Source organism: Orbicella franksi, chromosome 4, assembly GCF_964199315.1.
Source record: "Orbicella franksi chromosome 4, jaOrbFran1.1, whole genome shotgun sequence".
Lineage (NCBI taxonomy): Eukaryota > Metazoa > Cnidaria > Anthozoa > Scleractinia > Merulinidae > Orbicella > Orbicella franksi.
In genome coordinates this window covers 9347494-9374509 of record NC_138148.1, presented here as the reverse complement: position 1 = coordinate 9374509, position 27016 = coordinate 9347494, and the positions used below count along the sequence as shown (strand labels likewise).

Here is a 27016-nt window from a genome sequence, read left to right as displayed (position 1 = left end):
ACAGTTGCCCACACACAGTTGCTCTCCGCGCTTTCTTGTGTTTGTTTCCTTCGCTCAGCCACTCTAGCGTTCGTATCCGTTTTCAGTCTTCCCCATTTTGCCAGACCAGCTTCAAGAAAAACTGAGCTAAAGAAAAATTATCTCCCTGCCTTCGGTTCCTTGAGCGCATTGCGAAACACAAGAGTTTTTTAGAGATTCGCGCGTAAATTTCACCAGGAGGTTAACGGTAGTAAACTTTCCCTGCCCTGATTGGCTTAGTTATCTGAGAACCCAGTTGAAGGCGTTTGTGGGCGGAGTTTCTTTGCGAAGCAGAAAAATTTTCTTAGCGCTGTTTACTCGAATAAATTTTTTCACTTGAAGCAGACAATTTAAAGAGTTATAACTCAAAGGGAATTAGTTCAATTGCTCTTAAATTTGGACAGTGGCTAGTTTAACATATAAACTACAAAAGCGTGTCTGGGAATTGTTAATTTCGAAATACTTTTTCTTCGAGAGCGATTTTTGTACGATCACTCCACATTTTTTTAATCCTATTTCGAAAATGTTCTGTAACTTTTTACTGCAGTTGAATATGCCAAAACGCAGACACGTTTTTTAAGCGCTTTGGGCCCTGAAACCGAGGAAAAAATTAAATTGGCGAAAAACGAAATTCGCTTTGACTTGTAGCTTTCGAAAGGTGATTCGGGCGCTCGCATTTAGTGGTCGTGAAAAATTCGACAATTCATTTTCTTTCAAAATTCTTGGTATAGTTTGATAGCCAGCTCCATAAGCTTTAATTTGATATAGGGGTTTAGGTATCTACAGCTTAAACTACACGCGCTACATCGCTTGCGCGCGAGACACCCCTGAAGGTATACTGTAACCTTAATCCAGAAATATTATTTTTTGTTGTGCTCTGTGTTTTTTGAGAAATGAGCTCGTCATTTTGGGCAATTTTCCATCCTGGCCATGCTCAAATTGGACTGTTAAATGAGAACTACTGGTTTTACCAGTAATTGTGTTATCCAATAAAGTCATTATCATCATCATCGTCATCATCATCATCATCATTGTCATCCTGATCATCCTCGTCCTCGTCATCATCATCATCATCATTATTATTATTATTATTATTATTATTATTATTATTATTATTAAGTTTATTTGTCAGTACCAACCATAACCAATCTCTATCGCCCGAGATCAGTAAAAAAATGAATTATGTACATAAAACTCGTCCCCGGGTATAGATAGGGTGGAAAATTCACCGCAGGCACTGCTCCAAAAAGTTAGAACCACCCTCCCCTCGGCAGGTTCAATCGCGCAAACCAATCAAAGACCAGCCATATCGATTCATTGTATTCGAACAAAGAAGCTGTATATACGAACCGCCTGGGTTGCGAAATTTGAGTAGTTTTAAAGTTGATCATTTAATCCTGTTTCTTTCTCATATCCTTTAACTCTTTTACATTTTTTAGCATTTTACCGTAGAAGCATACGGCGGAACCGTTTTAAACAGTTCTAAATGAAATGGATGAAACCAGGCAACACAACATGCAATGCTTTAGAAAAGCATCATGGTTCTTTACTGGAAAACGTTTCAAGGATAGTTCGTGGTCATGGATCGTGTGTGTTTCGGCAGCAATATGCAATGCTGTCAATTTTGGTATGGCTCTCAGCTTTGGTGTTCTGTTCCCGGTTTTGATGGAATACTTTGACGAGACCAGGGAGAGAACAGGTTAGTGAAGTCAGTCTTGTAGCTGTGTTGTGCACAAGCGCGCAGTCTTTTCAGCCCGCCAATAAAGTGTATCATAGGTGCTGGTAGTCGCGTTCAGTGCCATTGATTTGTTTCTAAGTTAAACGCTTTTAAATCCTACTGATTTAAAAACGAAACACTGCTGATCATGTCCGTGTGGGAACATAGACGGGTTCGACAATAGAGGGTCATACAAACAACAGCCGAGGTTCGATTTTAAACAGTTGCAACTTAACTTACCAGTTAAATTATCTCAAAAAAACGGTGTTGGGCTTTTGCACCTCGGAAATCGCATTGTTTTTGCGTTCCTTACTGTTCTAATACAACTGTAATGATCTTCAGAAGTTAAAAAAACGTACGCACTATCGTTTTCAAACTCTGACATTGACGTTGCATCTCACAATACAACCTGAATTAAATTCAAATGCGCTCAATTAAAATTCCCTACCTTGGATATCGTTGGACTGCCAACGGTAGTTCGCCTTATACCTTTCATTTGGTATTGACCTGTTTTACAGATAAAATATAAACATTTGTAAAAACAATTCAGTTCTTCTTTTGCTGCGAACAACTTTTATTTGCCAATGCTTGATTATTTAGCATCTTGATCAACCAATTCAGTTTTGAAGTCTGTAAAGGAAAGACTGCGTCTGCAGTCATCACCAATACTTAACGTGGTTGGCTAGGAAAAGAGTTCGATCCATTTCGCAAGAAACACTGCTCTTCAGCTTATTACAAGAGAATTGCTAAATATTCGTCTGCAGTGTTTGCTTTTTTTTTTTAATTCATAACGTATATTCTCTTCCTTAGGGAATTAAAATATATTCATGACAACTAAAAGAAGCCGGTTAGACATTATTCAAAACGTGATAATTTTTAAGTCCAACAGCATAATTATGTAAATTCCTAAAAAAAAGTTACATGGAATTCAAGTTGTTTTGCAACCAAAATGCTACGGAACATGTTGTCCGAACGATTTCAGAGGAAAACTGGATAGACATTGAAGACAGACGTTACAAACGCTATACAAGCTGAACGATTTGAATTCTTTAGTTTTGAATTCCGTATTATTTAATTTGGCTTGTAAACACAATGCCAAATTTGAGGGTTACTATATCGCAAGAAACACTGCGCTTCAGCTCACTGATTCGATCAAGCTTATTCCATCAAGAAGATTGTGAAATGTTGGTCTGTAGTGTTTGTTTTTCATTATAAATTAATAACGTATAGTCTCTTCCTTGTTGTTTTGCAAACTAAATGAAACGACCTGAGCTACAGAACATCAGTGATGTCCGAACGATTAGAGTGGTAACCTGAATAGGCAGTGAAAAGAGATCTTACAAACCGGCTATGCAAACTGAACGCTTTGAATTCTTAGCTTTGAATTCCGTAATATTTGCCTTGTAAAAATCAAATTGAAGGTCGCCTCGTACAATTTATGAAAGCTAATAAAAGCTGCCCTTTGAATTTTCCACGCTGCAAAGAAAAAATGAAAAGTTCAAAGTTCTTATTTGGCTGCAAAATTTATGAGACTGTCGCAAATGTTCAACACACTGCTGTGAAACACTTCCACTATCCTCTTTTTCTCCAAACACAGCAGAGAGAAGAACACGCTGTAAAATGTCGACCTAGCTTTATACTAAACGCTTTTTTGTTTTGATTAAATTTGTTTCGGTTGATCTATAACATCAATTTTGAGACCAACCGTTTGTAACCGCGGATCCAGCGTTTATAGAATTAATTTCTTTTCATCACAAATGCCGCCAAGTGGCAAGATTTTAAAAAGCAATATGTGCCCCTCTAATTTCTCGCAAACTAAGATTCCCGCGAAATGAGGTATTGAAGTGGAAAAATAACGATCATTTATTGATAACTGTTGTCTTTTTGTTTTCAGCGTTTGTTGGCTCAATCTGTCTGGGCATGCTATGGTTTGCAAGTCCGCTGGCAGGCTATCTCTGCGATCGTTTTGGTTGCCGCATCACATGTTTCTTGGGAAGCACGCTATGCATTGTGGGACTGGTGTCGACGTCATACGTGCAGAACCTCACAATGATGTACTTCACGTATAGCGCCTTGTACGGTTTAGGAACTTGCTTAATATACAATCCCTGCTTTCTTGTAATCGCTAAATACTTTACAGAGAAGTTGTCCGTAGCTGCTGGCGTCGTTTCATTGGGCGCGAGTGTAGGGGTCCTCTACACCGGACCTTCGCTTCAAGTCCTCTTGGACTCGTTTGAATGGAGAAACACGTTTATAATAATGGCAGCAGTGTACGGCCTTGTCTCCATTTTGAGTCTGAGTTTCAATCCATACGTAGAAGAAATAACAACTAGGGAGAATTTCAGCACTGAAGAGAACAACAATGAGGAAGAAAGAGACGAAAAGACAGGCTTCTCTCTCTACTGCAGTGTGTGGAGTTTTCCTGCTTACACTGTTATTGTAACGTCGCTTACGTTTGCCAGTTTTGGGATGTATGTTCCTTACATCAATCTGGTTAGTTTAAATTAAACTGCGCGTACTTTATCACGCTTCACCTTTGAGCAGTTATGTATTTGTTGTTGCAAGGTGGGACGAGTTGACAATGACATACAGGTTCAAATGCATCCTGCATAGGTCCTTGTACCATGCATCCCATAGCCATCCCATAGACATCCTATAGCCATTCCATAGCCAACAAGCGCCAGTGGAATAATTGGAATAAAAACGTCCCCAAAATATAGAAAACTAAAACAAAATAAAGATAAAAACGCCCCAAAGCACATGCTTACCATATTTGTAAAGCATGGTATAATGGCTCATATACCATAATGGTTAAACCAATGAAAACTGCTCTTGAATTGCACTATCCAACTACATCCTCTTTTGCGCATGGCTAAGAAAACGACTGAGAATAGAACACCAGTCAGATTTCTATCCAGCTAAGTCACCTTAATGGACGTTTTTGGGTCAAGTTTTGGTCGTTGGATTGACCGCACCAAAAAATGTCTCCAGTTTATTTAAGGTAGTTTTCTACTTTGCTTGATAAGAACTTTCCTAAGAGGTCATTATTACTTTTTTAGGTCAAGTACTGTGAAGATCTCGGAGTCTCTCCGCAGAAAGGTTCTCAGCTGTTCATTTTTATCGGCTTTGCGTCATGTGTCGCCCGACTGGTGACGGGAAGACTGTGCAGCAACAAAAGAGTTAATCCGGTGCACATTTATCAGTCATGCTTGGTATCAGCTAGTCTCGCTGCCTTTATGCTGCCCTTCACCACAAAATACTGGAACTTAATCGCGTTCAGTGTCATTTATGGATTGAGCGATGGTGTTTTCGTAACAACTCAGAATTTTATTTTACTGACGGTTGTGGACAGCAAGAGAACAACGGCCGCTTTCTGCATCAACAATTTGGTGTATTCGTTCTCTGGGGCCGCCGGCGGACCAGTTGCTGGTGAGTTAATAATGTTACTTTAAACAGAGCGCGATAATTGTCCTTGGTGTATGTAGGGAGGAGGGGGGGGGGGGGGGGGACAGACCTGAGGTGTTGAGAGAAAGTACAGTATGTTTTGAACGCAGTGTGGTCGTTACATAAAAGACCAAAGAATAATATAGCTCTTCCAGTCTGTCCCGGAACTATAACCCTGGAAGAAATTTTTGAGATTCGAACAAGCTTGGTCAAAAAAGAAACAAGAACACTATTTTCCTCCGGGACACAGCGGGTAATCCTGAGCGGACAAGATAGCGCCCTCTTGGCCTGTCGGGTAGCCAATCACAGAGCAGGATTCGGATCAACTTGCCCACTCACAGAGCTAGCCATATTCCTACAGATAGCGAGATAACCATGCAAGGAAACTATTCTCCATGTATTAAACAAACAGAGGAAACCCCTGTTCCTCGGATCTCCAAGAGAAATTGAATAAATTGATTCATGAATAGAGCAGTTTTAAGTGAGTGTCGTAATACCAAACCCAGTGTTATGAGTCTAGCCAATGAAAAAGGACACAGACAACCCAAAGGCATGAACCAATCAAATCTCGAAGTCAGTATAAATGTAGCTGACGAAAAGTGGGGGAAAACGCGAGCAGTGAGTCTCAATTGGTTTTGATTTTACTTCTGGTTAGATGAAAAAGTGAGGCGAATTTATTAAGGCAATCGTTTATCAAGCGGTTTTCAATTGCGTGTCGTAAAGCCAAAACCAAAATAATTACTTACCAATTAGACTACTCGGCCGAACTCACACCATAGTAAAACCAAACCAAAACCAAAGTAATTGGCTGATTAATTTCAGCACTCAATTGAAAACCGCTCTAGCTTAGTAGGGCAAAACCAAGTTAAAACTGCTCTGATAGTTACTCCAATTCAAAGGGAAATGTTTTTTGGTTAGATTTCATTTTTATTTTTATTTTTTATTCAGTGAGGAGAGAAAAGCCTACCTTTCAAGGTTCTTTCTTGAGATATGTTCGCTTCTTTCTTCAGCTTTGATAGCGGACCAGACAGGGAGCTATGTCTACTCATTCTACATGACGGGAGGAGTACTGTTGACGGCATCCCTGATACCGGTAATAATGATTTTCATCAACCGGAGAATCTCTCTAAGTTCACCTAGAGAACTCGGAAGTAGAATTAAACGAAGAAGAGTTTATTGGCACAGTATCGAAGGAGGAGCGCAAGAATTAATTGGAATGAAGCTCAGCGCTTGGAATGACGAGAATGCACAATTCTAGCGCAATCGTCCAATTATTTTTAGTAAAATTCTACTAGTATCCTAATACTGTACTAATGCAAGTGCTGTAATCTGATTGGCTGAGTCATTGCAAGGCTATCAGCCATTAGTGTGCAGTGACGACAAAATTGCAACGTTTCCTTTCTTATCCTTTTTTCCAAATGGATAATCATTGACAAATTTCTGAGAAGACTAAAAGGAGGGCATTTACGGTTTCTTAAATTAAAAAAGCTCGAAATTTTCGAAAGAAACTGATAAGCACGCGTACACAACTGTAAATGTCAAATTGACCATTCAATCCGCGCGAATTCTCTGAAGCGGGAAGTTTAATACAAAGACCAGAAATAACTGGAATCGTTATTTGAAGGAAATTTCAATTAGAATTCTACTAAGACAATTAGATTATTCGCTCTCGGTTTCATAATCTACTTGTTAAAGAAAACAGCACTAAGAAAATACGAGCGCTGATTGGTTAAACATCGTGTTTCTTTAAAAACAATTGGAGTTCGAGCTCGCGTGATAGTTGACAGTCAACTATCGCGCGATAGAAATTGAGAGCGAATAATGTAATTGTTTTAGTATAATTCTACTAGTCGTTTAAAACCTCGAAGTTAAAACGCCAAGAAGCGGCCGTCATTTTGTTTACAAACGTCCACTGCTATATGCTACTCGCTATCTACAACACTGATAACAGATAGTGAGAGTCAGAGAACGACATTCGTGATAGAAAGCTAGTAGATTTGTACTAAAACTCGATAGAAACACGGAGAACATGTTTTCTATTTCTTTTAAAAATACCCCGCGACGAAAAAAAAAGAAAGAAAAACAACCTGTTGACTTTTTGATCATCAAAATGTAAATTCTCTTTGCTCGAGCCATTATTAAGTCAACAGCTCGTGCTAGTTCCATGTTTCTATCGAGTTTTATAACATAACTAAAGCAAAGCGCGCGCTCTGATTGGTTAATTTGGCGTCTACCATTTGCCCATGGGTGTACGCTGCTGACGTGTGTGTTAATGTTTACAAAGCAAATCTTTTGACAGACATTGTTTCCAAAGTAGTGGCCGACGTTCTTCTGCCAGAAATGCGAAACTGTCTTCACAGTTGTCTGAAGATGAAACTTTATCGAGTTACTGGTGTGCAGTCGGTTGTCATGAATGAATTTTCGCGTGCTTGTTTTCTCTTGTCATGTAAGACTACACGAACATTTTTTGTGATGTAGCTCAGTAAAAGGACTTCTGTTGTTCCAATGTCTCAATGTTATGTTATAAAACAAATGGAAACGCCATAGCGTGCACTATTGAGTTATGGATGCACTTGGGAGGTTTGCTAAGCACTCAAGAAGCTAGAGTCGCACTCGGCTATCGCTTCGTGCGACTCTTACGTTTCTTTCGTGCTTAGCAACCTCCCGCGTGCACCATAACTCAATAGTGCACGCTAAGGCGTTCACCATTTGTTAATTAGTATAAATTGTCATATAAATCTACTAGCGTTCTATCACAAATGCGGTTCGCTGATTGGCTACGCTATTCACCATCTATTCTGTTCTGAATAGTGAGTAGCGTAGCAGTGTACGCTTGTTAACAAAGTGGCGGCCGCTTCTTTGTGTTTTCGAAGTGTCTGTGAAGAGGATTTAGATTAAGTTTAAACCGAGTAGTAGATTTTTACTAAAACAATTAGGTTATTCCCTTCATATGCGTGACAGAAATCAAGAGTGAATAATCTAATAGTTTAATAGAAACACTCGTGAACGTTTGGGAGAACTCGGAAAAGCTGTGGAAACACTCGCCTGTTGGCTCGTGTTCCCACAGCAGTCCTCGTTCTACCAAACATCCACTAGTGTTTCTATAACTCGAAAGAAACACTGTACATGTTTACTGTTTCTTAATCAATTTAAGTTCCACCTATCCTAGTTCAGTATAAATCTACTAGCCTTCTATTCCGAATGCCGTTCTCTGAGTGGCTACGCTACTCACTATCTATTCTGTGATAGATAGTCAGTAGGGTAGCTGTGTGCTCTTGTTAACAAAATGGCGGCCTCTTCTTGGCATTTTCGAAGTGTCTGTGAAGAGGATTTAGACAAAGTTTTGAACGACTAGTAGATTTATACCAAAACAATTAGATTATTCGCTCTCGATTTCTATGCGTGATAGTTGACTCGGGCTGCGCCCTCATCAAATCAAATCAAATCAAAACTTTATTTATCGATGGTGACACGTAATAGTTTATCAACTAATAAATTTGTGGCCCTCTTAAATGTGCTAAAAGTTAAAAATCTACTATAAACAATAATCAAAGATTATCACTAAAATGTCGCAATCTAAAAATTATTATTTAAAAAAGGAGTAAAAATCTTATTCTGGAGCTGACTTAACCTCATCAACTATATCACTCGATAGAAATCTTCAGCTCATAATCTAATTGTTTAATAGTGTTTACATTAAGTCTATCCCCTCCTTCATAAACTCAAATCTATTCAACGCTGGTGCTTAGGCAGCGTTTGAAATGTTGGCCATGCGAGAAACTAGGACTCTAAAAATGTCATTAAACAGAGGTTCTAATGACTCTTCACATAATTATTATCTGACTTCTAATTTGTTAATAACAACAACAACAACAATGCTTTATTTACTCTTGACACTTAATACACATTTGCGAAGAAAATTACAATAACTTAGGGAAAATATACGTGTTTAAAGTCGAGCTAGGGGGATAAATGAATCTTGCAGTTTTCGAGTTACTCCCCTACTTTTACGTGTATGGGTTCCCTGTGAATGCAACAAGATGGCGCGCTAGTGCCGCGAACTGATTATATTTTCATTCTTCATATGAATTCCCCCTGTGTTTCGTTGAAATGGAACCACTGCCTCAGTTGGATGTGATAGCTGTTTTTGCAGTTATCAGCGGCTTGACACACAGACGAGGCGAAAGGGTCAATTCTGCATTGTATTGACCCTTTCGCCTCGTTTGCATGCCTTTTGAAACAAAAGAATTTTTGACCGCAGACTCAACTGCAATAAAAGTTATTAATAGAGGTTGGAATCAGTGAGGAAAACTAATGGATGCCTAGGAATGTTTACTTCTTTGAAGAGCAGCCGCTAATAAAAGCAAAAATTTCTCTCGCAATCGGCAGTGAAAAAAAGTCAAATCTTGTGCTGTTTTTGTGCCTCTGGTACATCATTTTTACCGAGCAATTAAAACGATAAGACCATCCCCCCCCCCCCCCCCCCCAAAGAAAGGCAAAACATCGAACAAACAAAACAGAAAAATAGAAAAATTTTACTTGACTTAAACTTGACTCGGGCTACGAACTCTCGAAATTAGGCTTTGCAACTTTGATTGTTGCTAGTTCCCAATTTAATTGCTATTGGCATATTTCCGAAATTTAAATTAGTTGCATTTACGTATGAACCGAGAAAATTTATCGGACAAAGTTTGAGGGAAACGTCTAACAAAAACATTGTCAGTTGTTGTGCTTTTTTCCCGGCCTAACGGCCATATATGCCGGAACAGGTTGACTGCCACTACACGGTCCGCTTCAAAAGTTAAAAAAAGAACATCGATTTGTCATGGCCAGTTAACCAGTGAAATGAAGCTTAAGTTGACGGGACGAGTACCGAAGAAATTTTTTTAGAGCTTTTCCGCCAAAATCTACTGCACGGAGGACGAACTCAGTGGCATAAACACAATTTCTAGAAAGCGCTGAAGACAAGCTGTGTAGAAGAACAAACACTTCCTGGTGCTATATTCATTTGTCAGTATCAACCATAACCAATAAATGAATCGTGTACATAAAACTCATCCCCGGGTATAGATAGAGTGGAAAATTCACCGCAGGCCCTTGCTGCAACAAACTAGAACCACCCTCCCCTCGGTAGGTTCAATCACGCAAACCAATCAAAGACCAGGCGTATCGAGTTATTATATTCTATCAAAGAAGCTGTATATGCGAACCTCCTGGGTAGCGAAATTTCAGTAGTTTCGGAGTTGATCATTTAATCCAGTTTCCAGGAGAAATTTTTCATATCAACTTTAACTCTTTCACAGTTTTTAGCATTTTAACCGTGCAAGCATACGGCAAAGTCGTTTTGAACGGTTCCAACTGAACTGGACGATATCTTGAGTGGTTGAAATGGATGCTTTAGAAAAGTATCATGGTTTTTTATCGGAAAACGTTTCAAGGATAGTTCATGGTCATGGATCGTGTGTGTTTCAGCAGCAGTTTGTAATTCTGTTAATTTTGGTATGGTACTTAGCTTTGGTGTTCTGTTCCCGGTTTTGATGGACTTCTTTGACGAGACCAGAGAGAGAACAGGCTAGTGAACATATTCTTATAGCTCCCGTCAGCCGGTCAAGTGTATCGATCGATGAGGTAGTCGCGTTGAGTGCTGTTGATTAGTTTCTGAAAAACGCCTTTAAAATCTGCAGATTTAACAACGAAAAACGGCTGATCATGTCCTTGTAGGAACATTGACAGGTTCGAAATTAGAGGGTCATATACAAGACAGCCGAGGACAGGTTCGATTTTAAAATTGCGAATGACCAGTTAAATTTACTCGAAAAACGGTGCTGGGCTTTGCGCCTAGGGAATCGCTTTCTGTTCGCATTCCTTGCTGTTCTAATACAACTGTAATGATCACCTGAAGTTGAAAAATACGTACGCACTGTCGTTTTCAAACACTGACATTGACGTTGCATCTCGCAATGTTGAATTCAAAATGCGTTCAATTGAAATTCGCTACCTTCGATGTCGTTGGATTGCCAATGGTGCTGCATTTTATGTTCTTCATTCGGTATTGACCAGTTTTACAAATAAAATACACATCACTGTACAAAACTTAAGTTCTGTTTTTGTTGCGGACAACTTAATTTACCAACGCTCGATTATTTAGCATTTTGATCAGTCAATTTAATTTAGAAGTCTGTGAAGGGAATACTGCGTCTGCAGTCATCCTCAATTCTTAGCGTGGTTGGATAAGAAAAGAGCTAGTTTCTATTTCGCAAGAAACACTGCTCTTCAGTTCACTGACTCAAGTTTATTAAATCAAGAAGATTGCGAAATGTTGGTCTGTAGTGTTCGCTTTTGTTATTAATTCATAACATATACTCTCTTCTTTAGGGAGTTGAAATGTGTTCATGGCAACTAAAAGAAGCCAATTAGACATTATTATATTGAAAACATGATAATTTTGAAGTTCAACAACCATTCAAGTTGTTTTGCAATCAAAATGCTACGGAACATGATGTCTGAACGATTTCAGAGGGAAACTGGATAGACAGTGGAGACAGACCTTACAAACGCTATACAAACTGAACGATTTGAATTCTTAGCTTTGAATTCCGTAGTATTTAATTTGGCTTGTAAACACAGTGCCATATTTGAAGTTCATCTCGTTTAATGCGTGAAAAGCTCAATAAAAGCTGCGCTTTGAATTTTCTACTCCTACGCCAAAGTTCTTATTAATTAAGGCAACGAGATTGAATTAATCTATTGTTAGTTATTTTGGCGGTACATTTTGGCGATATGGCGAGATTAAATTGCGAAAGACTGTCGCAAAAGTGCGACACCCTGTTGTAAAACACGTCCATCCTAACACAGCACAGGGAAGATCATGCTATAAAATGCCGAACTTTATACTAAAGGTCCTTTTCTTTTGTTTTGCTTTGTTTTTGTTGATCTGTAACATCGATTCTGAGACCGACCGTTTGTTACTGCGGATCCGGCGTTTAGAAACTTAATTTCCTTTCATCACCAATGTCGTCAAATCGCAAGATTTTGTAAAGCAAAATGTAGCGCTTTTATTTTCTCGCAAACTAGGATTCCCCCGAAATGAGGTATTGAGGGTGAAAAATAGCTATCAGTTAGTGAATAATTGTTGTTCTTTTTTTTTCTTTTCAGCTTTTGTCGGCTCAATCTGTCTGGCATGTTATGGTTCTTAAGTCCGCTGGCAGGTTATCTCTGGGATCGCTTTGGTTGCCGCGTCATATGTTTCTTGGGAAGCACGCTATGCATTACGGGACTGTTGTCGACGTCATACGTGCAGAGCCTCACGATGATGTACTTCACATATAGCGCCTTGTACGGTTTAGGAACTTGCTTGACATACAATCCTTGCTATCTTGTAATCGCTAAATACTTTACAAAGAAGTTGTCTGTAGCTACTGGCGTCGTTTCATTGGGCGCGGGTGTAGGGGTCCTCTACACCGGACCTTTGCTTCAAGTCCTCTTGGACTCGTTTGAATGGGGAAACATGCACGTTTAGAATAATGACTACAGCGTACGTCCTTGTCTCCATCTTTAGTCTGAGTTTCAATCCATACGTAGAAGAAATAACAATTGTGGAGAAGTTTAACACTGAAAAGAACAACAAAGTGGAAGAAAGAGGCGACAAGACAGGCATCTCTCTCTACTCCAGTGCGTGTGGAGCTTTTCTGCTTACACTGTTATTGTAACGTCGTTTATTTTCGCCAGTTTTGGGATGTATATTCCTTACATCAATCTGGTTAGTTAACTTAAATTACGCGTACTTTATCATACTTCACCTCTGAGCAGTTATGTATTTGTAAGGTGGGACGAGTAGGCAATAACACAAGATGATATAACACATCCAACAAGCGCAAGTGGTATAATTGTTTTATTTAAAACGTCCCCAAAATATAGAAAACTAAAATAAAATGAAGATAAAAACGCCTCAGAAAATTACGCAGACTCTTACCATATTTGTAGAGCATGCATGGTAAAATGGCTCTTATAATCCATCAAATATTTTCGCTCGCGCGCAATTGGTCTAAAAGCGTCACGAGACGATTCTCCCCAATTTTCTCCCCGAGTGATTCTCCCCAATTTTCAAAACCGTGCTTGTTGCGAAAAATATTCGAAGAATAATAAACACAATAGCCTCCATTTGGCGCGAAAATATGCACGGATATTTGTCCTTGGACATTATCTGTCCCTCGAAGCGAAAGTTTTCCTCGAGCTACGTTCTCGGAAAACTGTTCGCTTCTCGGAACAGATAATGTCCGCGGACAAATATCCGTGCATATTTTCGCTCCAAATGGAGGCTATTGTTTATATATACCATAATGGCTAAGCGAATGAAAACTACTCTTGAATTGTACGATTCAAATGCATTATCCTCTTTTCCGCATGGCTAAGAAACCGACTGACAGTTAGATTTCTATGCAGCTAAATCAACTTGATGGAAGTTTTTGGGTCAAGTTTCGGAAGTTGGATTGAGCGCACGAAAAAATGTCCTCAGTTTATTTAATGTAGTTTTCAAATTTGTTTGATAAGAACTTTCTTAAGAAGTCTTTGTTATGTTTTTAGGTCAAGTAATGTGAAGATCTCGGCGTCTCTACGCAGAAAGGTTCTCGGCTGTTCTCGGCCTTGCCTCATGTGTCGCCCGACTGGCGACGGGAGGACTGTGTAGCAACAAGAGAGTTAATCCAGTGTACATTTATCAATCAGGCATGGTAACAGCTGGTCTCCCCGCCTTTATGCTGTCCTTCACCACAAAATACTGGAACTTAATCGCTTTGAGTGTCATTTATGGACTGAGCGATGGGGTTTTCATAACAACTCAATGTTATATTTTACTGACGGTTGTGGACAGCAAGAGAACAACGGCCGCTTTCTGCATCAACAATTTGGTGTATTCTTTCTCTTGCGCCGCCGGTGGACCAGTTGCTGGTGAGTTAATAATCTTACTTCAAACCGAGCGCGAGAATTGTCTTGTGGGGGGTGGGAGAGTGGGCAGGCCTGAGGTCTTGACAGAAAGTACAGTACGTTTTGAGCCCAGTGTGGTGGGTACAAAAACAAAAGCAAATAATGATATGGCTCTTCCAGTTTGTCCCAGTGGATAGCAGGGATGGCACAGTGGTGAGAGCTCTCGCCTCCCACCAGTGTGGCCCGGATTCGATTCGGCCTGGTGCCATATGTGGGTAGAGTTTGCTGTTGGTTCTCGCCTTGCTCCGCGGGTTTTTCGCCCGGTTTCCTCCCTCCACCAAAACCAAATTCCATTCGACCAGGATAGCGGACCCGCATAAAAATCAGCTAAGGCTGACGCGGCCTCCCCTCTAAATAAATTCATTTATTTTATCGTTTATTGTTTTTATTTTTGTCCCGGAACTATAACCCTGTACGAAAGGTATGAGACAGTGTCATCAATGCTTGAACATTAAGCTTAGTTAATATCGGATTTATCATATGGAAAAAAGAACGCTATTTTCTTCCGGGACACAGCGGGTAATCCCGAGCAGGCAAGATAGCGCCATCTTGCCCACTCGGGTAGCCAATCACACCGCAGGATTTGGTTCATCTTGCCCGCCTCACGGAGCTAGCCATGTAATAAGGATTCTTACTGATAGCAAGATAACCATGCAATGAAACTATTCTCCATATATTAAACAAACCGAGGAAACCCCGATTCCTTGGATCTCCAAGAGAAATTGAATAAATTGGTTGAATAACAGCAACATCAAATCAAAGCCAGGAAATGCTTTTTCAAAAAGCATCTCCCGGCTTTGATTTGGTTACATTTTTTTAATTCTTCGGGGAGAGTACAGCCTACTTTTCAAAGTCGTTTCTTGAGATATTTTTCTTTCTTTTCTTCAGCCTTGATAGCGGACCACACAGGGAGCTATATCTACTCATTCTACATGACTGGAGGAGTACTGTTTGCTGCTTTCCTGATACCAGTAATAATGATTTACATCAACTGGAGAATCTCTCTAAGTTCACCTAGAGAACTCGGAAGTAGAATTAAACGAAGAAGAGTTTATTGGCACAGTATCGAAGGAGGTTCAAACTGAGCAGGCGCAAGAATTTGGAAGGAAGCTCCGCGCTGGGACCTTGACGAAAATGCGCAGTTCTAGCGCAGTCATGTAACTGTCTATTATTAATTTAAGTCTTGCCTATCCTAGTACTCCCGGGTGGTATAGTGTTTCTATTAGGTCATGATCAATCCCCTCCCTCACAAACTCAAATCTATTCCACCGCGGTGTTTAAGCAGCGTTTGAAATGTTGACTACGCGAAAAACTAGGACTCTAGAAACGTCATTAAACAGAGTGTCTAATGACTTTGGACGTCCTCTGTCCTAGTTACTATCTGACTTCTAATTTGTTAACTATATCCTTTAAGCTTCTGCAAAACAACGATGTGAAATAAATGCCACCAACTGTATTTCGTGGTGAAGTAAGCGATCAATTTCTCTTCTACGAATAGTTTTCCAGTATAAATGTCTTGCATTTTTATGCCGTTGTCAGGTCGATAGTCTGAACCATCCTTTTCCGGTAATGGGGCGCTATCTTGGATGTCTTAGTGAGCAATATCCAGATATAAGCAGTATTTGCCTGGTCGCGAGGAGCCTGCGCGAAAAGAATGGTAAAACCTGGTTCTCCCTCTAGTCAGAGATTGGTACAATATGGCGGCTGCATACAATCCAATACTTAAGGTGGCCGAACACAGTTTTCGCGCGCGCTTTTGCTGATGCAATTGAGCGCGCGCACAGGGATTGCAAAAACAAACATGCCGTCAATAGAGCGATCATTTTATTTACTCAACACCCGCACTATCTGTGCTATTTTTCTCTATTATTGAACGCAGTGCGTTATTGATGGCTTTAGTCTTTTATTACAAAGATATGTTAGAAAAGGTAACGACGCAAAGAACCCAGCAATTCTCGGCTTTTTCTTTCTCACCGAAAGAACCCAGTTAAATGCAGCGCATGCGCAGTTGCTCGAAAAATTGAGACCGATTGCTTTTGCAGAAACTTGCCGATTTCTGACGATCCAGTCGTTAGAATTTCAAGAAATTTGGCAAAAAAATAGTTCAGAAACCACGTGAATGATCTATCGCAAAAAATCTGAATTTGACATAGGGAATTTTTATTAATACAGAACATGCAGTGAAAACGTTTTACGAAAATCGCCTATGTCAAAATTTGATTAGAACAGTGTTGACAGAAGGGATTTAATGTCAATTCGTAGTGGGCAAATGATGAAAAAAATCTAATGACTGGATTTTTTTTAAATAAACAAAAACCATTTTTTAAGCCTTGTTTTTAACCAGCCCCGTTGCCATGGCAACAGCACACACCTTAGCCAAAATGCGAGAATAAACTTTTCTGTGATTAACCTTGACTCTTGCAAAAAACGGGCGCCAAAGCATAAATAGCTTAAAAGAAATGGTGAATTAGGCATAGGCTCTTGAAAACTGTGTTCGGCCACCTTAATACAGTGATTTTCGCAGATAAGTCATAGTAATTTGACCGAGTGGAGTACAATTCAGGGAGCAATCGCGCGAGTAATTTCAAAATCGGACGAGCGCAAAGCGCGAGGCCGATTTGAAATTATGAGCATGATTACTCCCTGAATTGTACGACACGAGGTCCAATTACTAATTAATCGTATCTATAATAAATTTCGGAAATTAAAAATGTCTTTGAGAACTTCTTTTGATCGAAAACGTCTGTAGCGCTTTTCATAAGTTTTGAAAACTGTAGGAAACATCGCGAAGGAAGCCATTAAAGAGCGCGTAATTGAAGTGCGAATCACGTGGGTATCCAACTACCAAAGGGTCAAATTGGATACCTGTAATTGGACACCCAGGTGATCGCGCGCCGAGTGCGTGACAAATAGACGTGCGGAGAACCGATCGCGATCGGGAATTTTGTTATGGATACGATTATGTTAAGAGTAACGCGGGAATCGAAAGCAGTGTAAAGCTATAATTTGCACCTGACTGCTCTAAAAGCTAATAATTTCCTGTCGTTTTTCAAGCAACCCGAGAGCTTCTTTAACATTCTGCAACATTGACGGTCATTGATTAAAATACCACGCTTGCGCTGCTTGCATTGTATCTTCGTTTGATGGACAAATTGGACATGCAGGTAATGCACATTCAGACACGTAGAAAGCAATCCAAATGGCGAAGTTATTGTTGTTTTATTTGCTCATTCTTGGTTCTTCGTTAGAGCTTGGCTCATCATCCAATTGGTGGAGTCCTTATAAGTGGCGAGACTGGTGAAAGAAACTTGACATTGGTCAAAGCGAAGGACTTCTACAGCCACAAACCAGAGATTTTACCGAGCCCGGGCTGGGGGATACTTCCCTACATGAGCTATATAGGTATGTGCGACACCAAAGGGTATCCCTTTTTAGCCGTTTTGGTGCTCAATAGGATATGGTTTGTACACAACTCTTGTCTTGAATTAGGTTTCTTTCGTATGAATTGAGTCGATAATGATAAAAATGGTAGCTTCTTCTAAAAAAAACATACTCTGTTCAAGATAAGACTGCATAAACCATACCCTATTTACGACCAAAATGGCCATAATCGATACCCTATTTATGACCGAAACGGCTGAAAACCATACCCTTTGGGGCCGCACATACCTCTATGGCCCATATAAGGGAGTACCCCCTCCCATCCAGGATAAAGCCATGCATTCATGGGAAATAAACATTATACCTTGTCCATTTAAAGAGCAAGCTCTAAACGTCCATAATAATAAAAGTCGTGAGATTGTTCGGACAATCATCTTCTTTCAGTGTCGCGTGCATACATCGGTCGTTAGTTCTTCACCTTATATGTCCGTTTTAGTGTCCGATAGAGTATGGTTTGTACACAACTCTTGCCTTGAATGAGGTATGTTTCGTATGAATTGGGTATGTGCTGGAAAGGTCAGGTTTGAAAAAGGGTAGTGAATATCGCGATCGTTTTTATTATTATTATTATTATTGTTATTATTATTATTTTTTTTTTTTGTGAAATACAGTAAGAGTTTCAGTAAGCTCTCTTCACTCCCCCGCACAATTTTTCTGAGGTTACCCCTCCCCACAGGGTACCGAGAGGGAGTAAACTGAGTATTAAAACAGAGTGAATTGAGGTCTAAACGTCCATAATAGGAAAGTTTGTGAAAATAGTCGAACAACCATCCTCTTTCAGTGTCACGTGCATACATAAAAAGGTCGTTCGCTCTTTACCTAACATGTCAGTTATGTCTCGTCTCATTTCGTTGGATTCTCGCGATTCTTTATTTGTTTTTTTCGAATTTACGCTTGTTATCTGACAACTCGTTCAAGGCAATAGCTAAATACGGGATGATCTTGATTCTATCTTTCGAGTTTAGGTGACTTAGTTCGTTTAAATGCGAACCAATCAAACCCCGACCTTATCGACTCATTATCTTTCATTAAACTAGCACCATATACATTTGGTTGCGAAGTTTCCATAATTCAAAATTGATCCTTTAATCCAGTCTCCTAGGATCAATTCTTATATGCTTTTATTCTTTCGACTTTTTTTTTTTTTACCATTATATGGTTGAAGTCTACAGCAAAATCTCTTAATTAAGCAGTTCTAAATTGGTCGATATTTCGGCTGGTTGAAATGGTAGAAGAAAAAGACACCATGCACTGCTTTAGGAGAGTATCATGGTTCTTTACTGGAAAACGTTTCAAAGCAAGTTCGTGGTCATGGATCGTGTGTGTTTCAGCAGCGGTTTGCAATGCTGTTAATATTGGTATGGCTCTCAGCTTTGGTGTTCTGTTCCCGGCTCTGATGGAATACTTTGACGAGACCAGAAAGAGAACAGGTTAGTGCAGTTAGCTCAAAAAGCGCGCAGTCTGTACAGCCTGCCAGTCCAACATTGACTGGTTTGAAATAGCCTGCCATGCACTGGACAGCCGAGGACAGGTTCGATTTTAGATTGCAATCAGTTAAATATACTCGAAAAACGGTGTTGGGCATTGCCCCTTAGAAAAAGCATTATATTATTCATTTGCGTTCCTTGTGGTTTTTTTTTTTTTACAACCGCAATTATCTTCGAAAATTAAAAAAAGTACGCAGTGTCGTCTTCAAAGACTGTATGACATTGCATTGAATCGCAAACTTTTGCAACACAGCCTGGGTTAAGTTCAAATGTGTTCAATTGAAATTCACTACCTTAGATTAAGTTGTGTCTTATTTTGCTATGGCTCTGTTCAGTGATCTATAACATCGATTCGATTATTCTGAGACTATTTGTTACTGTGGGAATACATAGAATACATAGAACACATTTCCTTCCATCGAATTTTATCGTCAAATGGGGAAAGCTGAGTCTAGCAAAATTTGATGTTTCAATAATTCCGCGAAATTAGGCTCTCTCGAAAAATAATAACGACATTAAGTTAATATAACGGTTAGAAGGAGCTAGAAGACTGCACACACAAATACGGGCCTTGGCCGAACGTGCTTCAGTATCATATTATGCTGCTAGTACTGCTCCGATTTTTTCGAATTAAGCGAAAAATTATGCCAAAATTCACAATTTATGCCCCTAGATGCCCAAATTATGCTCACAAAATGATAACGTTTTTCTTTCAAAAATCTTGTTTTAAATTTGCCGTTTAGTATTTAGTGCTAACGGCTCTTGGAAGGTAACGCGATGGTTTGGCTGCCGATCAGTTGAGAATTGTGTTGCTGATGTCCGCGCATGGCTAACTGCTAACCGCTTGATGGTCATGATCAACAACACGAAAACTGAGTTTCTAATTATTGGTACCCGTCACCAGCTTACAAAAAATATCCATTGATTCTATTGTTGTTGGTGATTCTGTCATTAAAGGAACAACGTCTCAGTTTGCGCATATTGAAAAGTTTAGCTTCAATTTTTCAAATTCGTCGTTTCCAGTCCGTGTTAATCTTCTCCATCCTTAGCCATACTAGTTCCTTTATGGTTTATCATTATGTCTCTGGTGTTTTTCTATCTTATTATCTGTTATTTTCAGGTTTCCTACCATTTAAAGGTAATTTTGTACGTGGCCAAAATAACTCAAAATATCGTGACTGATTGGTTCCTGGTTTGATTGTCACATGTCTATGGATGTCACGTCGGGTAGATTTGTAGCAAAGCTTTTCGTGGGCTTTACAACATTTGAAAGAGAGGAAATAACTTACACCGGGGTCATGCCTTTGCCACCTCGCACCTTGACTACTGTAATTCAATTCTCTTCGGTCTTCCCAAATACCAACTTGATCGTCTTCAGAAGATTCTGAATGCCGCTGCTAGAGTGATATATCAGACTCCTAAATTTGATCACATCACTCCTGCTCTTGTTAACCTCCAGTGGCTCCCAGTAAAGTTTATCCTCTGTCACAAGCCTAATCTGAGATTTTCACTTTGTTCCTGTCATCAAGCCCTTCCATTCGTGCCAAGAGCGAAATGCACTACACTTGGAGACCGCGCCTTTTCTCGTTCGGGTCCATTTTTATGGACCAATTTGCCCTTGGCCGTACCATCAAGCTCGACTTTGGACATTTTTAAAAAATCGCTTATGACTCTTTATAATTTGTGTAAATCTTAGTTACATGGGCCGTTTTATATTTTTGTATTCTTATTTATTCTTTTCAGTATAGATCTTTGTTTTAGTTTGTTAGCTTCTAGATCTTTTTATGTAAAGCGCTATTGAATATTTCATAGCATTAGCGCTATAAAAATGTATAATAAGTATTATTATCTTGTACAATAAAGGCGCAAAAATAACTATCATTCATTGAATAACGTTTTTATTTTCAGCTTTTGTCGGCTCAATCTGTATGGCATGGTATGGTTTGCAAGTCCGCTGGCAGGCTATCTGAGTGATCGCTTTGGTTGCCGCATAACATGTGTTTTGGGAGGCACGCTATGCATTGCGGGTCTGGTGTTGACTTCATTTGTCCAGAGCCTCACAGTGATGTACTTCACGTATAGCGCCTTGTACTGATTTGAAGGGTGTCTGACATACAATGCATACTACCTTGTAATCGCTAAATAATTTACAGACAAGTTGTCCGTAGCTACTGGCGTTGCTTCGTTGGGCGCGAGTGTCGTGGTCCTCTACACCGGACCTTTGCTTCAGTCCTCTTAGACTCGTTTGAATGGAGTAACACTTCCAGAACAATGGCAGCAATGTACGGCCTTGTTCGCATTTTGAGTCTGAGTTTCAATCCATACGTAGAAGAAGAAATAACAACAGCGGAAAAGTATGGCACTGAAGAGAACAACAACGAAGAAGCAGGAGACGAGAAGACAGGGATCTCTCTGTACTGGAGAGTGGGGGCTTTCCAGCGTGCACTGTACTTGTAACGTCGTTCACGCTTGTCACTTTTGGAAAGTATATTCCTTATATCAATCTGGTTAGTTTAAATTGAGAACTAAGTCGCTTTGTACTTCCGAGCAGTTAATTAATAATATTTAAATCATTGTAAGGTGAAAGGAGCTGAGAATAACTCGTAAAATATGCACAGGTTCAAATGCTTCGTATGTATTTATATGCTAACAGTCCTTATGAGGACGAAGAATCTGTCCATGGCAATGTCGTTCCTAGGTGGGGCAATAAGATACGGGACCTCTGAGCCAGCATTTTCGCGCGGAACGCATGGCGCAGGTCGTTTATTCACCGTGACTGAAAAGGCTCGAACTTTGAGAACGAGAGTCCCGGCCATGGCCAAGCCGTAGCGATGTGTAGTGTGATCATTGCTTGCTTGTGTTTTCTATAGAGCGAAGTTTTCGATTGAGCGTTGTGAAACCAAAACAAAGTTATCACTCTGGCCAATTGTAAACGACACAAACAACACCGTAAACCAATCAGAGCTCGACGTCATTACATATAGCTGGCGCGAAGCGCGGGAAAACGCGAGCGAGTCACGATTGGTTTTGCATGGTTTTACTTCTGATTGGATGAAAACGTGGCGCGTGTTTTTTAAGCCAATCGTGTAGCGTGGTAATGCAAAATCAGTTTCTCTTCGACACTCAAATAAAAACCGCTCTGTAGGCTACAGTAATACAGTTACCGCACTGACAGAACTTCATCAAGACTATGATTTCCTTTTTCATGCACATAACGTTTGAGAATATTGGCTCAAAAAAAAAAAAAAAACGCCGGAATAAGGACACTACACTATCCTCCAGCCCAGAGCTCTTCTCTCTACAAAAATGACCGTGAAACAGATAGTTTTGATTGGGACCCAAGATGCAAAATCAAACAACGTCTTGTAAAGTTAAATCAACTTTAGGGACGTTGGTGGGTCGAGGTTAATTTCGGACCTTTCGATTGAGTGCACAAAACTGAAAGTCGTCTCGAGTATGCTTTACAGGGCTTGTTTCTGCTTTGTTTGACAATTAAGAGCATTTCTAATTATTAAAGCGGTTTATATTATCATTTCTTAGGTAAAGTACTGTCAAGATATTGGAATTTCTGTGCAGAAAGGTTCTGGGCTGTTCATTTGTATCGGCCTTGCTTCAGGCGTCTCGCGGCTGGTGACGGGAAGACTGTGTAACAACAAGAGAGTTAATCTAGTGTACATTTATCAATCATGCATGGTAACAGCTGGTCTCGCCGCCTATATGCTGCCCTTCACCACAAAATACTGGAACTCAATCGCTTTCAGTGTCATTTATGGATTGAGCGACGGTGTTTTCGCAACAACTCAGAATTTTATTTTACTGACGTGTGTGGACAGCAAGAGAACAACGGCCGCTTTCTGCATCAAAAGTGTGACATGTTCTATATCTGCGGCCGCCGGTGGACCAGTTGCCGGTGAGTAAAGTTTTCTTATTTTGAACCGAGTGTGAGAGCTGTACTGGGTTAGTACAGGCCCTAAATCTTGACAGCACGGTCCGAGCACAGCGTGGTCGATGCAAATAAGACAACAGCCTGATATTGTTCTAATATAGCTGAACTACCTCGCGGGATTGGTTAATAAGAGATTTATTGCACAACTGAAAATGTTTGAAAAATATTCCACGATCACGGATCAAGCACAATCAGACTTAATACGTGCAAACAGTGTGTTCAGTTTTACACTTTTTAAGGCTCAGTTATACATAAATTTAAATTTTTTTAACTAGGCCATGCACACGTGGTATTAATCTCTCGTTATTTAATTCTCTTATTTTGTTTTGTTTTTTTAAAAGTAGACTATCAGCACGTTTGATAACTTGCTCAACTGACTTGCTGACTTCATTTTTAAACGTTTGTTATTGCCATCCAGTTCACTATTTTTAGTTTAATTTTTTTACCTTGTTTGCCGTGATCTAACATGATATCCTAGGTATAATGTTGATGTAGCCGGTAAACAAATAAGTAAAAGAGTAAGTAAACAGCAAGCAGGTATTCAAAGTGTGTAAATTCGCCAAATATCACGACAATGTTGTAGGAAAATTTGTTTTCCACAGTTTGCATACATTGAAAAGTTCATCCAAGCATACAAATTTTGCGCGCACCATTTGTATTGTATTTGAATTGCGTAGAACTGAATTGTCAAGTAAAGGAACATTAATTTACATTACCCGGATTTTTTTGTGCAGTACGGATAAACATTACACTGATATATATCTTCATTCATGCTCCGAAAAGAGCCTGAAACAAACAGAGGTTGTGAGATGTTATTTGTCGCGCAACAACAGTTTATTGGCACGTGCTTTGTAGATTGAACCGTAGGTCCAATATCATAATGAACAATCAACCGGCACTCGCTAGCCAAACGTATTGTTTGATTAGTTGAACATCATCGCTCACTGAATTTTAGATTCAATAATTAAGTCAAAAATCCTTAACCGTGCTTTGTTGTGTTATGAAACTAAAAGCACGCCGGATACAATTGTTGTTTGCGACTAATCCTGAACTTTTAATACTCCCAAATGTTTTCTAACAAAGCAAAGCGCGGTTGAAAAAGTAGCTAATTTTTTTGAGCATTCGCCTCAATTTGTAACGGCTTTTCTACTGTATCGCTCCTTGATTGCAGAATGAAATAAGTTCAATGGAAAATAATTGTTTAATCAAATGCCCCTTTCCCCTCACCGTCGGTTACGATTGCTCTGCAAAATAAGCCCATCTTACTTAACTAAGCCTTTTGAATCAACGTAAATCAGGGCTTATTAACGGCGAAATTTTACGGCATATATGTATGATTTGAAATCGATAATCAACACCGGTTACTTCTTCTGAAATAACTGTTTTTAATTTAAGGGTCATCAAATGAAGGTATTAGCGGAGGCGGCGTGGCCGAGTGGTTTAGGGCCCTACCGCTATCTGGATTTGTTCTCGGTAGCCCCGAGTTCAACTCCTCGGCCGCGTTGTGTAAATAGCCAACTGGTCAGCCTCCCACCAGGTGGGATTCTTAATAGTTTATGTTATATTTGAAATATTTGTTTATTTATTTACAGTGTCCCCAATTAGCACACTAGTGCTAAATACATCGACACTTAAATAAAGTTATTATTATTATTATTATTATTATTAAATGGTTTTTATGTTTTCATAATTTAAACATACTTTTTAAAAAGCGTCTTGCTGAAGGTGACTAAAGTTTGATTTACACGAAGAACACAACATAAAGCTTATTGAGGAAACCAACATTGTAGCATACTGTCTATTGCACGTTTATAGGGACTTTAAGTGAACAAATCTACAAGCATCGCAGATAATTTGTTTTACTGCTTTTAAAAATAAAAATAAAAAAAAATAAAAAAAAAATAAAAAAACTTTATTTACCCTCGGCAGTGTTTTAGCACAAGTGGGGCCGAGCAAACAACTGAAACAAATAATTCAAATTGAACATAATTGCTGCACCTTTGATTGGCTATCTTCTTAACGAAACTGTCGAAGTCCCCTAATTTACATCACGGTACGGTTATACAGGCAAGATAGATCGCGGCTCTCTCGGGAAAGATAACTATTTTGTTCTTTACTTGTTTGACTATCAAATGTCAGTGCTTCATCCTCTGTCAGGCTCAAAAGTACAATACGGACGTTTATGCTTGTCTTTGATATACTATAGCTTTATTTATAAGCGCTAAGCACTCCTTCTTTTTTGAGATTCTCTTCCTTGTGCTGGTTTACTACGTTGACCTGGCTTGAAACCTTGGGCGATGAGTTCACTCGAAGAACTTTCTATGTTCGTTGTCTAAGTAAAAGAATATCAAAAGTCGGAAAGATATGATATAATCGAGCGCGTTGCTTTGACAGAGCCGTTTGCAACTAGATGACTTCAGGGTGGATCTGAAATTTGAAATTACAAAAACTCATAGAGTATTTGACACAAAATTCTCATATCGAATGATCGTTTGAATAACTAAAAGTAGGGTACAAGCTCTCCAAAACCTCTAATACCAGCCTGAGATTATTTCAAAACTGCTTTTTAACCAGCGCAAAGCCCATACATCAGACATGTGATGTAATCGTGTACTTAGATTTCTTACTAAAGAACAATTCGCTCGCTAAATTTGATAAATGTAACAAGCGATTCACGAAATTACATGTTTAGTGGATCAATTAAACACACAATGGTTTCCCTTTCTTTTAATTTGTAGCCTATGAAGAAAAGTGATCCCTTTACTTCTGAATGAAAGGAGGCGGACTATTTTGCCTTAATGTCTCGTAAGAAAAGCTAAATTGTACATCTCTTTGAAATTTTACGTGACAATTAGCATACATGTGAAAACTAGAAACAAAATAATCAAAACTGTAAGAGTTCTATCGAGAAGCTACTGGCGGACGGAATATCATCCACACTCTAAAATCTTCTTGTTTAGTCAAGAGGCTGTCCTTTGGCCCGCAAGCCTTCTTGAGTAAAGCAACAGTACCATCTGCCATTGACTATACCTGAAGAGAGAGAGAGAAAGAGAGAAAAAAAATTGCCATTATTCTCAAACGAAAAATGAAAATACAAGAGAAACTTTGAGCAATACACTAGGGTATCGAGGAATTCCACACTTGAAACATCTGAGGGTACCAATTTCTTTGTACATTCAGGCCATTTTTAGCCTGCGCGCAGACCTCTAATCTTTCTGTTGTTTCACGCGGAATCTATGGGTAATCACGTCAAAAATGTTACTTATTGCTTTAGTGTTTAGTGTCTTTTTTTTCTTCTTTTTTTTTTTTTCTCCTTAGAAAAGCGGCCGTGGTTGAAAGTTCTCTCGATTTTAGCCCTCTGGTCTCTCGCTTTCCAGTCATTCCACCAGGCAATCATTGCCTCGTTTTCAATGTAGTATTCACGGAAATGTTGTCTAAAGCTGAAATTTGAGATATTTTAAAAAGTTATTCATATGAACTGAAAGCTTTCAAACACCTTTCATATCATTCGCAATTCTAGTAAATTAAATATCACACAGCTCTTTCCTTGAATAAATTTGTTGCATATGGTGTATTTGTGCTGTGCTAGAGGAGAACGCTATTCTGTAAAACATACGAAACTAGCGAATCAGAGCCAGTTTAAGCTACTTCATAAGTGCATGGACATAGCCTGCTTTCCAAACACTGAGTAATCTTTTTTTCCCCGAGCAATCTTGTCAGTGTGTGAAACAGGGTAAATTTCTTTGATGCGATCGACCTGTAACGTTATGATCTTGCCAGAACTGGCTGCCTGTCGATGCTAGCTATCACGCTGTTCGAACAGCGCTTTTTTAAATCTTTCCTTTAGCAAGAGGTTAGTTTTAACCCACCGAAGAAACAAATTACCTAGTGACAAGTACAATAGAGGCACCATGAGAACACTGATGCAATAGCACTATTGCCATATCTTGAATGGGGTTATAGAAATTTATGGTTTGTTAC

The 27016-nt window shown here is 39.4% G+C and overlaps 1 protein-coding gene and 1 pseudogene across 7 annotated transcripts in view; both read left to right on the top strand.

The window, feature by feature from the left end:
• LOC145483303 (monocarboxylate transporter 10-like) overlaps positions 1-23306 on the top strand; it is a 31316-nt gene extending 8010 nt beyond the window's left edge. For 2 of the 7 annotated variants that reach the window (XM_081461789.1, XM_081461788.1), the window contains exons 2-5: positions 1458-1717; positions 3630-4228; positions 4795-5164; positions 6190-7824. In XM_081461789.1, the coding sequence (XP_081317915.1) occupies positions 1510-1717; positions 3630-4228; positions 4795-5164; positions 6190-6437 (1425 nt within the window). In that variant the 5' untranslated portion in view covers positions 1458-1509 and the 3' untranslated portion in view covers positions 6438-7824. Of the gene's footprint in view, positions 1-1457; positions 1718-3629; positions 4229-4794; positions 5165-6127; positions 7825-15049; positions 15360-20997; positions 21484-22629 lie in introns of those variants that run through there. The other 5 variants (XM_081461791.1, XM_081461792.1, XM_081461794.1 and 2 more) reach the window with 5 other exon arrangements.
• On the top strand, positions 10633-14298 carry LOC145484371 (monocarboxylate transporter 10-like; annotated as a pseudogene).
• Positions 23307-27016: the final 3710 nt, after the last annotated feature.